General features: G+C 29.6%; 1 protein-coding gene across 2 annotated transcripts in view; it reads left to right on the forward strand.

Moving 5' to 3' along the window:
* Window positions 1-15,847, forward strand: part of LOC142320477 (bestrophin-4-like) — a 324,943-nt gene that overhangs the window by 299,927 nt on the left and 9,169 nt on the right. Inside the window, exons 8-10 of one of the 2 annotated variants that reach the window (XM_075358294.1) lie at window positions 550-657; window positions 3,566-3,787; window positions 8,642-8,882. In XM_075358294.1, coding sequence (XP_075214409.1) covers window positions 550-657; window positions 3,566-3,787; window positions 8,642-8,882 — 571 coding nt within the window. The remainder of the gene's footprint in view (window positions 1-549; window positions 658-3,565; window positions 3,788-8,641; window positions 8,883-15,847) is intronic. The other variant, XM_075358295.1, reaches the window with a different exon arrangement.

Here is a 15,847-nt window from a genome sequence, read left to right on the forward strand (position 1 = left end):
AGAATCTTTATAAATTCAGCCCTTAACATTTCTAAAGCCGTATTGTTGCAAACTTGACTTGCCTTCAGTATGACTTTTCTGGACGAAATTAAATTTTCAGTAGTTTAATTGAACATTCAAATTTTATGTTTCATAAAAAAAGTTATGCAGTTTTTCATAGTTTGAAACCATGCATACTTTTTTCTTCTTTGGCTATTTATATCTGTGTTGGTGTGTGTTCCTTTTTAGTTGGGGAGGGTTCATCTGCTGTCTTTCATAACACATTTGTACCTTATGATTTTACTTTGTTTCCGTAAATGTTAAAGATGAAGAAACAATGTTTGAGGTTAAAGGAATTTCAGTACGAAACACAGGTATTGCATAATGATCTTCATGAAAAGAAATTTTCAAAAATCACTTGAGAAATGTAATACATTTTGAGATTTTAGTTCAAAATCTCCTAATCTCCTCCTGATAAACAGAAATGTGAAGATAATTGTTAAAAATTTCCTTAACTTAATTATATTTGCTTGCAGTTTAAATATTTAATTTATTATATTTTCTTTGCAGTTTTTCTTTTATATGGGGTGGCTTAAAGTAGCTGAAAGTTTAATTAATCCATTTGGTGAAGATGATGATGACTTTGAAGTTAACTGGATTGTGGATCGTAATGTACAGGTAGGTTCATCATACATTATTTTCATATGATATTAATGTATATTAATATCAAGAGCTATAAAAAAATGTAACAAATTCATAAATAGATTTTACTAATAGATGTAGTTCTCTTATCACTTACAAGCTAGGCCCTACTCTACAAGCTCCAGACATGCGTTGCACATATCCTTTGCTGTTCACGACCCTCTCACACCTCGAGAGTCCTCTATATCATCATTGGGGAGCTTAGACCCCCCCACTCTTGCGTGTGGGCAGGCCAAAACACCATACTAGACATAGAGGTTATCTCCCTGGCTCCTACACGTCGCCTTGCTTCGACCCTAGACTCCTGAATTTTTTTAAGTCTTCCTTGTTTTTTTTTTAACAAATATGTCAGAACACAACCTCAGCACTGGTGAGTCACGCACTAGGTGTGTCGTGTAACAACACACCTAGTGTGCGATCCACCACCAAGACCATATGTGTAGAACCACATATAGTAAATATATATTCACTAGAGTATACAATACACAAAGCACACTACCAATACATTTAAGACATCTCACTACCTGCCCTAACATTATATTATTACTACATAAAGTTTACCATACAACAAAGAATCAGTCATTACATCAAACAATATTCACTTAAGCTGGTGGGAATTATCTATCCGAAGTGAGTTAATCCCCAAAAAATGGTACTTAGGCAGTAGATTTCCCAGTTTCTTATGGAACTTGCTTTTGGCCTTATCTGAGGACTTTTATTTCTAAGTGTAAGGAGATCAACTATTGGTTGAGAAGTCCCTATCAGTATTTTGCTCATGTAATCTAAAATTAGGTTTCAAGAAATATCTACCAAAATTACAGATTTTACACATTCTAAATTTTAGTCAAATAATGACAAATTCACCTGGTAATTATCAATAAAGCTTCAGTTATTTATGTATGTGTAAACAAATAAGAACTATTTAAGATGTTTGGAACTATTTAAGATTTTTGTGTAACTACAAATAACTTTTATGTAACTACAAGGAAATGAAAGAGGGTATTTTAGCCCTTTTGATGCTGGCATGAGTTACTTTAAGCAACTTAACATCTTCATTAAAATTAAACATCTTCATTAACATGTTGGTTTTTGTTATTGGCTTGTTTCGTGAAGATGAGGATAACATTAAATGAGAGGTCAACTACGAGTGCTAATTAGACTGGGCTTTCCTACTATTTCTTCATATTATAAGTCACCATTTACCTAAAATTATGCTAACATCTTAATTGTCTGGACGTCTACTTCTTCCATCTTCTTTACAGATATTATAGCTTCCTTGGTTCAGGTCTTTGAATAGTTCAGTAAAATTGATTACGCAATTATTTAATAAAATTTGAGTCTATCTCAATTGTAATTTTGTTGTTAGAGTTGCTCCTTATTATTGCAACCAGCCTTTGAAAGTTAGGAATTTTTTATCATCAGTAGTTTACAATGTATTTAAAAAAATAAAAATCACCAAAAAATTAAACTCAATTATTCCATTACACAATTGCTCATTGGTTTTTCTCCAAATTAATCCACAGCAATAATTCAAACTGAAGGATTAATTATAAATTTTATTAAATTAAAATGAGAGTAAATTCTTTAAATTATAGTTAAGGAAAATGAATGCATGTAAGTGGCATAGTTTCTTGCTTTGTAGCATTAGCAGCTAATCAACATTAGGTGTTATGTGAAATAATGTTTGTTGTGACAGTGCAATGATAATTTAAAGCAAAATTGTAGAAGTATCAACATGTGTATTTCAGTATCATGGAGTAGTGTGAAAAATTTCAGGATGAAGTGTACCTATGTATTGCTTCTTGACTAGGCATCCAGAATTGAGTAACAGGACTGTGCAGATTTATACTTGTCCAATGCAAGTATAAATAAGTTTATAGACATACTTTCTACAAATCTACTGCATGTGCTAGCTTTTAAGTTGACATTGCACAGTAAATGGGTTTAGCAATTCTTTGTAATTGCTAACCAACCAGCTTGAATTCTTTGTAAGAGACTGAAGTTTAAATCCTGACAGACTACAGCTGATGACAACTATCGGTATTGATGGTAAACAAGTTCTTTTCATTTCTCCTTCAAAATACTAGAGAATTCCTACAATTTATTGTTTTGTGGAATTGCTCATTTTTAGTGATAAAGCAACTTTACATGAGTGTGAGAGTTTGAATTACCACAGTATGAAAACGTGGAGAACTGCAAATTCCCACTTCAGTTCATTTTTCTATATCATCTACAGTCACCAGTATTGTTCATTGAAATATTGGAAAACTGGCTATACCATAGCTTAATGAAGATACATATGATTACATGTTCTAGTAAGATGGCTGTCCATCCCTAACCATGATAATCACAATTAAATGCAATGGTCCGTAGTGAAAACTTGACACAAAATCTGTTAGGAACAGTTCATGATGATGTGTGCTGCTCCATTTACCATGTTTAATGGTTTATGGCTATTCATGAGGGTTACTGTTTATTTATTTTTTTATATATATCTTTGTGCTGATCTCACAAAACTTTGAAACTGTATCACCACTGCTGTAATACTAACTAGTGATATTCCCACTTGTAAATGGGATAAAATAGAATATCAGGTAAATGTCTGCCTGCCTTATCTAGGTTTTTCATATTGAACACATTTATATGAAAAAAATCTTGGAGAATTACTTTCATTTTTAATTTAATGCAGTCTAGAATCCGTTTCATAATTTGTGAATAGGAATTATTTCAAATGTTTCAGAGAATTATTTAGAGGGCTGAAACTGTAACCCTGTGCAATTGGATTATTCTGTGTCCTTTTTTTATTTAAAAATTTTGGATTTATTTACTTTTGTTTTATTTTGTTGTAGCATTTTAAATATTTTCTTGTTTTTAATTTTATTAGGTATCATACCTTATTGTAGATGAAATGCATCATGAACACCCTGAACTTATTAGAGATCAGTATTGGGATGAAGTATTCCCTACTGAACTACCTTACACTATTGCAGCTGAACCATTCCGTGAAAAACATCCTCAACCATCTACAGCAAACATAGCTGTTACTAATGCAGATGCTGAGTATACTGCTCCTTCATCATTAAAAATCGATGATATGGCCTTAGGGGTTAGTATATTTTAGAATAATTATTGTAAAATGTTCATTTCATTTTTATACACTGATAATTTATTATATTTATAAATGCAATTGTATGTTATCACCACATTGTCTTTGTATTGCAAGTAACACAGAGATAAAAAAAAACTTCCTTTTGAAATAGACAAATGATATTATTATTATTATTATTATTATTATAAAATAAAATTACATACTTGATCATCTACTGATATTTTACTTTCACTTCACAAGTTAAATATTGGGGTTTTATTTACACTTTTTTGTACATACTTCAAGTTGTGTATATAAAAAAAAATGTGATATAGTTTGTTCACATTGTTTAATAAAAAATTTATACAGATCTAAACAACATTAAAAATTACTATTTAAAAAACAAGAAAATGTTCAAAAACTGTTTGAAAATATTTTATGTATGGTTTGAAACTAGATGCCCACTTCATTTGTTAAATTGTTCTTTTAAAGTTATTATTGTTAATAGGTAACGTGTTATCTATTCATTATAGTCTATATTTTATACAAGTAGATTAATTACTGCCTAATTATTTAATAATTTTAATAAATAGATGTAAATCCTTACTATATACCCACTGAAACAATATTAAGAATTGTGATCAAATCGTACATTATAATAAAAGATTACAAAAAATAGAAAAGAGATTTTAAAAAATCATCTCTACAAAAATGAAGAATCAGATAGATTTCTAATATATATATTTTGTATATATATTATATTAAAGTTGAAGTAATTCTTTTCATCCTTGTTTATGGTAGTAGGTTTTTTGAAGATAAGACAGTTAGTGTAAACAATTATACCCTGAATGAATGCTGGTATTTCCAGTCACAGTTAACTGAAACTTATTAGCTTATTTGCCCTCTCGTCAAATCACAAAGTAAAATATTTAATATTACTTTATTTACTTTTATTCTTTTATTTATACTGACTTAGTTTGGATATCAAATGAAATATTTTTAAAGTTGATCAAAGTATGATAAATTACATTCATAGTGTAGGTGGATAAAATTCACATTCAGTCTTCTAAAATCAGGTAAAAGTTACTTAGCGTGTAATGGATAATATGTAACAAACCAGTGTATGTAGTGTTATATAAACTAGTTTTTAGTTGTAAGTATTATTTAATGTTTTTTTTTTTCAGTCATAGAAGTAAATTCTTATATTAAATAGTAATGAAGTTATCGTACAAGAAGCTATTACCTTATTCTGTATGCCAAACAAAAATTTAAGCTTAATGGCACATTTTTCCAATTTTAGTGTTCTTTGTAAAACAGTTATCATTTTTTCAGCTAAATTCCAAATAAGAGAATTTTATCTTGGTAATAATATAATTTCCAAGATGTAGGGTCATATTTTAAATTTAATTTATGCTTGGCTCTGAAAAAAAAATCACAAAATTAGAATATTTAAATTAAGCAAGTCACAAGAGTGCACTTGGATAGCAGAAAAGGAGAATAGCAAAGATAGAATGGATAATAAGTGACTTACTGAGAAAAACCAAAAAGTGGTTTTTAAACATTGAGAACAAATAGGTGGCAGTCTTTTACTGTATATTATAAATGATTATATTATTTTTCAAAGTATTAAAGCCCATCACGGCTAGGAACCGGGGGGGGGGGGGTGCCGACCGGAAGCGTCACAAGGTGGGTGTCTTCCCTGGGGTTGGGATGGTCTTCACAGTAATATAATGACTAATGATAGCGTGTCTGATTATAGTTGATTAGCTGTAGATTTTATTCATAACCTGCTATTTGTGAGTAAATGAAATACAACTTTTCAGAATCCAAATAACAGAAACACCCATACCCTTGTGATAGAAGCCACATTCTTTAGAAAAAAAGAAGATGTGATATATTAAAAAAAAAGCTTGTAGGTTTTTATCTCGGGTAATAAATCATGGATATTGGGATTAATGGACTGCAACAGGGTTATGTAGAGAAGCTAAAATGGAGTATTAGAAACTGCTTCTACTAAGTTGTATAAGGATTTGTGTCGTGACTTTTCGGGAAACAATGATTAACTGGGGTTTTTGCGTGCTTGAAAAATGCAAGATGAATATGATACATTTCCTAATAAATTACAAATTGAAGTTAATTCAATATTAAGTGTACTTAAGTGTTTCTTGGAAAATCACCAAATAACACGTAACAAGTAACAAATAACAAGTAATTTATGATTACCTGAAAATGTAAATGTTTATATTTTGAATGATTTAACTTCCAATTTCAATCAAATGATGATGAAAGATAAAGTACTAGTCTAGTGACTTAAATAAGACATTATATTACTTCAAAAAAGCCTGGATGCGACAGATATAAAAAACTATTGGCCAGTTACCTTTTTAAAGTATTGTTTTCCAAAGATTATTCAGCTCTTATCAAGAGGACTTTGAATTTTAGTCAAGAAAGGTTTTGTACTGGTTTTTTAATGGTGGGTCTTCAGCAGGTTGGAATCATTTGATTGATAAATGTAAAGCATATAAATTAAAAATCTATATTAACTTTTTTTTTTATACCAAAAGCTCCAATATCATTCATGTAAGATTCAGAGCATTTGTACACTATACTAGATAATGTTGATGTTGATCACACAAACCGATTTATTTGTTCTCTGTGATTGGTTATCTGATTTAATAAATAATGTTAACCAGAACTTCTAAACAATCCTTTGATGAGTGGTGAGACTCATTTTCACTTTTCATGTTTTGTCAAAATTTTTTTAGTGATCAATTGAAAAAAATCCTCAAAGAAAACATCTAAAGCATCCCATTGTGTCAAAGTGATGGTATAGTGTGACATTTTATCATTTGGAATTACAAAGCCATAGTTCTTTGAGGACAATAATGAGCGTACATTTATGGTGAAAATTCACAATGCTACATTAGCAAGTTAGAAAACTTCCTTCAGCCTGAATTAACTCATCCTGTTAATCAAAATGTGTTATTTCAACAAGATGGTGCTATAAGCCACACTTAAGGGCAGTTATAAGGGAATTATATCAAAGGGTGGGAATAACGTGGCCTGCAGGATCACCAGATTTGTCTGTATATGATTTTTTCCTTTGGATGTGATTGAAATATCATATTTTCAAAATCCACCATCACTAAACTTCCAGGACCTTTAAGATCGGAGAAGATCGGATGTAGGATCAGAGAAGAGGCGATTCAAATTCATGCAACCACACTGCACAATGTGATGAATAATCTATGTATGAGACTGTTGGAATGTTTAAAACAAAATATAAATATTTATAAAATGTGTAAATATTTTAATATTGTAATTAGATTAAACTAGCAAATTTATCAAACTTTTATGGACTTTGGTTGTTTATTTTGGCTGTTGATATTGAATTGCCAAAAGTTAAAAAATATGCCTTCAAGAAAGTACCATTTCTTATTATTCAGAGTTTGCTAAAAGAATGATATTTTCTTCTGAAACAGCTGAAGTGGGTGATTCTTGGATAGCTGTTGAGTGCTACGCCCAGACTCAAGCTGCATAAATTTGCAACACGAATTGTAGTTAAATTCTGATAAGTTCATACTGATGTCATTATAGAACTACCATGGTCATATTTGTCTACAGCAGGAGCATATCAGAGCCTCTACATCAAGAATGAGGAAATGTTGGGGGAAAAAGCGCTTTTCAGGCTTTAAATTGTTATTGTCAGTATAATTATCACAACCTTGAGGATAACAAAAACAGCAGCGTCCAGGTTAATTGGGAATGACTAGCTTATGATAAAACATATTTTAAATATTACAAATTTAATTATAAATTAGAATCATATTGTATTATTCTAATTTATAATTAATTTTTAAGTTAATTACCATTTAAGTTTTTAAGGTATTAATGCATCTGTATAAAGGTACAATGTCGTAGGTATGATATAATGAGGGTCTCTTGTCAGAATTCGAAATGTGAAATGGGGTCAAACAAGGTTGTTTGCCATCTCCTTTGCTTTTTGCTCTATTTATTTATGATAATTGGTTTATGGAGATAAACCAATTATTGGTTTAGATATTTCTGCATTCAAATGATATTGTCCTTTTAGCATCTAGTACAGAAACTCCGCAATATATGATGATAATTTCTTCATTGATTTTTCTGTAATATTTCATTTTTTGCTGTAACAAGCTTACATCCAATTACAGTAACTTTTTTATATAAGGATGAAATGATGAAAGATATCAAGCTTTGCCAGAAATTTAACTCAGGACTTCATGTCTGATATTATTCAATTTTTGGTGTACTTGTGAACATTTTTGCAATATTTTGTGTTTAATGTGATATTATATTACAAAATAGATTAATCTATATTTTTATAAAATGTGATGATATAAAAAGTTAAAAATGTCTTATTCTTTTTTAATTTGAATGCTCTTTAAAATTATTGCTGTAAAATTATAATTTCATTAATAAACTAAACAGTTTTCTAATTTTAAATTTAGTTAGTTTCTACTTTTATTTTAAAACATGTAGTGAAAACCGTCATCTTACACTAATGTAATAGTCAACTCATTTTATGTTACTGTATACTTCTCAATCTGTATAGCATCTAAAAGATGATAAGTGTGTTTTTCTATAACATCTCTTCAATCATAATTTTCATAATTTTTTTCTCTACATAATATTTCATAAATATATTTTATATAAACAATATATTTTGCATTTATTCATACTTGAAACATTTTTCATGTCATGTTTCAGGAATTTTGTATATATATATATATATATATATTTTTTTTTTTTCTGGCAGTTTACACTGATAGCACTGACTATTTACACTTGTTTGATCTTGGTTGATGGTAGCACAATATATTTTATTTACAGGCAAGTGATGATAATCAGAGTGGAATACATTTCTCAGCTGGGCCGAAACGAAGTACAAGTAGAGTTAGTATGTACAGTCGGTCACGAGAACGAACCATGTCTGCTGGGTCTTCTGCCAGTATTAATGCCAACCTAGGCAGTGTACCTAACAGCTTGCACAGAGTGGGGTCTGTTACGTCTGTGCTTAAACGATTATTTTCACGTGATGGAAGTGCTAGTACTACAGGTGCTGCTGTTGATGGTAGTAATTCTTTATTTATTTACATAGAAAATTATTTTTTTAATTATGTATAGCAATTTTTATAATGTAGTATGGCTATACTTAATGTAGCGATAGTTATTACATGATACAGCCAGATATATGTAATATCAGTCCAAAGTTATTTAACGATTTGAGGACTTGAATTTCATGTAAAAAGGCATCACATGTTTGCTCTTAGTTAACATTTTGAAGTTTTGTCATGTGGGTTACAGATAAACTCTAAGAAATCTGTAAGTTTGATGTTTCAATTTAAAAAATTAGAAGTTGTAATTTATTTTGTTGATGCATTTTATCAGTTACTTTAATCACTATCAAAGTTATGTATTAAAAATAGTGTAGTTTAAGACATGCTTACTAAAAATAATATTAGAAAATAAAAATTTCAAATGATTTATGATGCCATTTTAATGTTTTAGGAATATAATTATAATACACTTAAAAATAATAATGTTTGTAACTTTGTGATGTTGGATTAAAATACACCTATAAATAATAACTTTTATAATAAGAGTTAGTATTTCAAAAAGCAGTATTATTGATCCTTTCAAACAAAGCCTTCATCTTGAATAGTTTTGTTGTTGAATAAATTATTTTTATTAACCGTTGATATCTAGGAAGATAAAACTTGTATTTTAAATATAAAGCATACTCATTCGTCAAGTATTAATGGAATTCTTACTAGTACTTTAAAAGAAATTGTAGTTACTATTATTGTCTTCCCTAGAAATTTAATTGACAAATCTTTCAACAATGAAATACTTCTCAGCTTCCTTAAAATTTTCCTTAAATTTTCCCGTAAAATTTCCTCCTTAATAAAGGTTTGGTTCTTAATTTACAAAATTATAAGCCAATTTCATTATTTTCCATATTTTCTTGAGTATTTGAAAAAAGTTACGAAAAATAGATTTTAATATTTTTTTAAATTGTTTCTTTCTTCATTAACTCAAAAAGCGTAATGTTCTAACTTTCAGTTTGGTTTTAAGAAAAAGCTGTTTACTGCCATTTCCCAGTTATTAGAAAATATCCTAAATTCCATAGATAAATAAACATCTAGTTTTTGCAATCTCAGTATTTGTGCATGCTGTGTTTCACACGTAATTGTAATCAATCAAGATATAGCTTAAAGATAAATCCCTTAGAGGACTCCTTTTCTCTTCCCAATCCTTTCCTTATCCTTAATTCCTTCTGCCTTGAATAAGTGTGTGGGAATTGGACTGTTGCCCAATTGAATTGAACTGTGGCATCATGCTGACAGCTTTCTGGTAACTAGAAGAGCAGCTACTTCTTTAGGGTGGGAACCATTATCATTAAAACTGTCCAAGTGCTCCATTTCCTATCCAGAGGTTGTATAAAAAACATAAGTAGTGGCTTTGATGCTATCAGGTAAAACCAAGCCTCCTGTTCCTAATCAATTTATAAAAGACCCAAATTAGTATACATTACAAAATACAGCCGCCGTATTAAAATTAATTATTGGAAAGATTTGTAAATACTTAACTGGAAAATTTAGATAAACTTAAATTATTAACTTTTTATTCATCTTTTAACAAAGTTACAGAATTTTAAATTGTATCTACTTTAAAAAGTTAATAGATATATATACATTTGTTCCACCAAATTATCCACAAAAAAAATAAAATTCTTTCCTCCAAAACTTAATTACTTCACTACGAAGTGTAATATTAAATGGTCATAATCCTTACATGATTTTTTTTGTGTTTGGCTACTGCATGTGGGGAATTTTTTTTTTAGTTTTATTAAATTGCTTTATTTTAGTTTCTTTCTATATTTTCCAATAAAACTGACATCAGTCCATTTACGCATAGATACATATTAATATAGCAAGAACTGTATTTTCCTGTTGTTACCTTTAGTGACTTCTGACATTTATATTACATCACACCATCATAATAAACTGTATTTCTATATAAAGTCTGAGAGACTAAACGATTAAGAAATAAAATGAATAGAAATTTTTCTATTCATTTTTCTTTCCTATTAATTTTTTTCACTGTATAATATAATTGGACTTTTGGCGTGTTGAATTGGGTAAGATTTTATTTACTGTTTTTGTTATTTATTGATGTAAATTATGTACAAGTTTAAGTAAATTAACAAAATTTAATTAGATTAATGATTTTGAAGATTAAGCTTTAATTAATTGATATGTACCTCAGCCACTAGTTTGGTTTTAAATGCAAATTAAGAAAAGTAAGGAAATAAAAGTTGTCCCAGACTGTCCTTCAGGCAGTCTCATTGTGCCCAGTTATGTGGCAACCAGACAGCTTTTAGATGTTAGCATGGCATCGTGCAGTCTCTGTGTAGAACTAGGGTAACAACTGACAGATCCCATGTTATCTATCCAGGATAGAAGGGATTAAGTCAATGAAAAGGGGAAACCGGTATTTAATTCACAGATTAATTAAAAAATTTACATATGCAATGTATCACTCTGTAGATGTGTAAAATTTCAATAAAACCCTTGAGATTTGATATATAGGTGAGCATAATATAAAATACATATATTTTTCATAAACATTGGATTGGATCTATTAATTGAATCATTTCTTCACAGAATTCAATCCTTCTGTCAGCATCAACCTCATTAAGTTCTTGATGCAGTTGAATTTTATTCAGAAAAAATTTATTCAATTTTAATGTAGTGAAAACAGAACATTAGATACCCCAGTTTCACAGGATATTTTATAAATTGAGCTTGAGGATTTACTACTTCACTTCCCAAGATTTCAACCAAAATTAATTTGTCTAAAACTTTTTGCCCTGCATGTTTCTTATTGATGACAGATTCCGTTTCTTGGAATTTTTTTACAAGTTTTACTGTGTGAAACATTTTTATTTGGATGCCGTTCATTAAATGCTTGAGCAGTTCTAGCAGATTTATTTTATCCTCTGTATTGCACGTAAAAGTTAGTTCAGTCCTTTCTTCCAGATTGTAAGTCATTTTAGTGAAAAAATTTACTAATAACAAAAATGTAAGGCCAAATGGTAGAACAATAACACAAACAAATGCCAATTTTAACTAAACAACACAACAATGTAAATAAAACATGATGAAATAAATATAATAAATACATTTTTGCCACTAATTACATACAGTATGAAAGAAAACAATTTGCAAAAATTTACAATAGAAATTAAGATCTCAATAATTGTTAGAAAATTATTACCTGTTATAAGAATATAATCAATTTTTCAACATGTTCCCAGCAAAGAAGCACAGGTACCTTATTATTGGTTTTATTGGCTAATCCTGTGTTTACTGTATGTTTTTTCAATGCTGGAGAAACCTGAAACCCCTATTTTAACAAGAATGGGTGATTTCAGACTTAATACTTTGAGACACTAACACTGTATCCCAACATAACCTAAAAAAAAACCCAAAAAAAACAAAAACATTTTTAATCATAACAGCAATACCAGTGAACCAATTTTTATTTTATTTGTACCAAATTACTTGTCATTCTGAGGGCCTTCTAATAAGGTGTCATAAGCTACATTGTCATCTCATATAAAAAAATAATTTTCAACCATTGAAAATTTAGAAAAAATTTAAGGGCAAAACTTTGTGGAAATAATTAAAAAAATAATTTTCACAGTTTTAATCCACAGATTATCATTATTTCTAATGGTTTAAGGAGTAATGTCTAGTAATTTTATAGTTATTTTTGTTGGACTGAAATTTGAAAAAAGTACTACCCCAAATGGTTTTTCACACCTACCAAGCAAAGAAGTGGGTGAATTTTAATTTTCTTTGCACCAAAATTCATTATTTTTTCAGGTTGTAAATAATGTAATTAAATGTTACCATTGTCATTTAAAATGTTTGATTTGGGGTAGGTGCAGTGGAGAGGGTGGATTCTATCCCTTTGATAATAATTTTAAAAAGGTTCCCCTCGAGAATGGTGTACATGCCTGCAAACAAAAATACGATCGAACTGATAGCTGTTGAATAATAAATGTGGTAACTTTTCAATTGATCACCCAATATATTCACTGATTTGGATTGGTCAAAACAGACTGGTAAAATGTCATCACATTCTCTTGATCCACACCTCAGATTGTTTTCCTTAGCGTTGGATGAAGTTAGTCTATTCTGTATGTATTTGTTTACAAGAAAAGCTAACAGATCTTATAATAGCAGCTGCAGCAAATATTAAGAATAAATTTTAGCATACTAGCTTGCAGACAACCTTGAGAAGCATAGATTCATTCTTAATGTTGTATCCAATAGAATGGAGGCCATGTTGAACAACTACTTTGAATATAATAATAAAGTCTTTATTAAATTAAGCAGTTAGATTTTTATTCTGTTTAAAATTTTAATGTTTTACCACCTTTTGATTTTGAATTAAAATCAAATTTCTGAAACATGTATTTGTTTACCATTATTGACTTTTTCAGAATTATATCTTCAAATTTTGTTAGAAATTTCTTTCCTTGTTGGCGATTTAAAAAATTAATTTATGATAAATATAATTTTTTTTGACCCATATTATTTGATATTTTCATCAATTTTTTCTGTAACTAGAAATACAGTTCTGTGATTTAATGTATTCAACTCTTTAGACAAAAACACCTATACAAATCACCAGATTTGCCCTTAATTTCAATTTCTAAAATTTCATACGGTTTCCAAAAGTTCATTATAGTTTCATTTTATCCTTGGAGAGGAAATTAGGAAGAAATATTTTAATAACAGTAACTCAAAAACAAATCTCATTTTGAACATGTTTGTAGGGACTCTTTTTCTTATTCATTTATGTCCAAGCCAATCATGAGCTACTGAAATATTACTATGCAATTTTTATGGATTTATTGAATACATTCCTTTTAACATTGAGTTTTTCTTAAATGAAAAAAATTACTTATTATTGTTTAATTTTCCTAGTTTTTTAGAAAAATTTTGAATTATTTTTACGGCATGTTTAAAATATAAGGGTAACTATTATATCATTTACCACTAATCACTACTACTTCCGTCCAGTTACCAATTCTATGGGTATTTGTGCCTAACATTTAATCTTAAATTTTGTAGGCATAACTTTATCAGATGAAGCTATTGATATATAGCCTGTCATCTCATTTGACATATATTTTGTCGTTGTACTGCTTGGAATATACTAAATGTATTAAAAAGAGTTTCAGATTAGATGGTGAAGATGATGAAAAATAAGATTCCCATGCAACCTGATTCTTCATTAATAGGATCAAACTATACAGTTCAGTTAATTGATTTCTTCATGCACATAACTAAGTATTGGGAAGTAGAGCTCATTTAGGAAGCTTTTAGCCTTAATAAAAAAAAAAACAGAATCTTTATCGCATTATAATTAACTGAGCAATATAAAATCATTGATTAGTAATGTGCTCCTTCCACCTTTATTAAAAATGTCTTGATTTCATACAGGAGTATGGAGGGATGTGCATACACTGTCTGGATAACCCTTGAAGCTATTATATGTTATATGGGTGGAATTACTTGTCTCTTTCCAATGCATATCCTTCTGTTGATAGTTTTCTCAGACCAGTCATATTATTTTCCATATCCCAGACCATTTCTTCTACATTTTGGTTTCTGTGAATGTAGATAAGTCCTCATTAGTTCCGTGGTAACTCTAGGACCTAAAACCTTTTTTTGGATAACATTCCTGATGTGATCTAGAGGGGGTAGTTGCCTAAGGCCTATCAAGGAATTATATTTCTCACCAGTTGACAATAAGCCTTAATGGTTGAAATCTATTGGGTATGGCTAATCTCCTTAAAATAAAATACAAATGTAATCTTAGTTTTCCACAACACTTGGGATATCTTAGGAAGTCATTTCCTGGAAAATTGAAGCGTGTAGAATGATTATAAAATATTCTAACACCAAAAGTCATGTTTATTTTAATTAATTTGTTGCCATGGATCACCATTTTAAATTAAATTGGGTGCAACCTTCTTCTCATGATCTTATGAACGTCATATTTTCATGCACCTGACAAACAGCATGCAGCTGAACTTTTCAGGGTGTTTGATTAATACTAGTTGTGCTATATAAAACCGGTCTCAGTTGTCTGACACAGAATCTTATGACACATTCTATGTCAGAAGATGGTATGTTTGTTGTGCATGCATATTAGTTAAAGGTCATTGACTCATTCATAAACCTTTAGACTTCCCCTCTTGATCAGTAAGTGTTTAAAGTTTGTGCTTCATGGTGTATTCAATTGAGTGGCATTTTCTGGTTGTAGAGGAATATGTTCACACATCTTAAGTAAATTTGGTTCATGAAAGGTTTCAAGGGACATATCCTAGAAGTAATTTTCAAAAATTTTCAAAATCAGAAATTCAAGATTTAGTGAAAAAGCGAATAACTGGCTGTGTTACCAATGCGAAGAGATTGAAAAAACCAACTGTTTGAACTCTTGTTGAACTCAACTGCTTGAGACTTGTGATCACCCTGATCTCCAGACTTATCGCTGTGCGATTTTTATCTCTGGGCCTAACTGAAAGAGATAGTCTACAAGAACAATCCACAGACATTGGAAGAGTTGAAAGACAACATATTGATAAGAGGTTGCCAGGATTCCATTTGGAGAAATGCAGAAATTTTTTTGCACTTGATTCGCCGCTCTGAACTTTGTAGCGCATTTTGAACATAGACTTTAAAATTACATTGCAACATTGAAAATATTACTTTTTTCATAACCACTGCAATTGAGAATCAATAAATCTCAGTAATTAAATATTACTTTTTGCTTTTCATTTAAAATTTTTATTTTCTGGGGCCGGTTTTATTAGGCTTAAACTGTATTTATAGTGTTTGAAAAATGTCAACCTCATTGGGTTTCAGAATCTTTTGGATATGAAGATAAACATCACAATGGAGATCAGCACTGTTTTTAAGAATATTTTGAAGCAGTTAGGTTGAAAGAGAACGT

Source organism: Lycorma delicatula, chromosome 2 (assembly GCF_047948215.1).
Source record: "Lycorma delicatula isolate Av1 chromosome 2, ASM4794821v1, whole genome shotgun sequence".
NCBI classification, from domain to species: domain Eukaryota; kingdom Metazoa; phylum Arthropoda; class Insecta; order Hemiptera; family Fulgoridae; genus Lycorma; species Lycorma delicatula.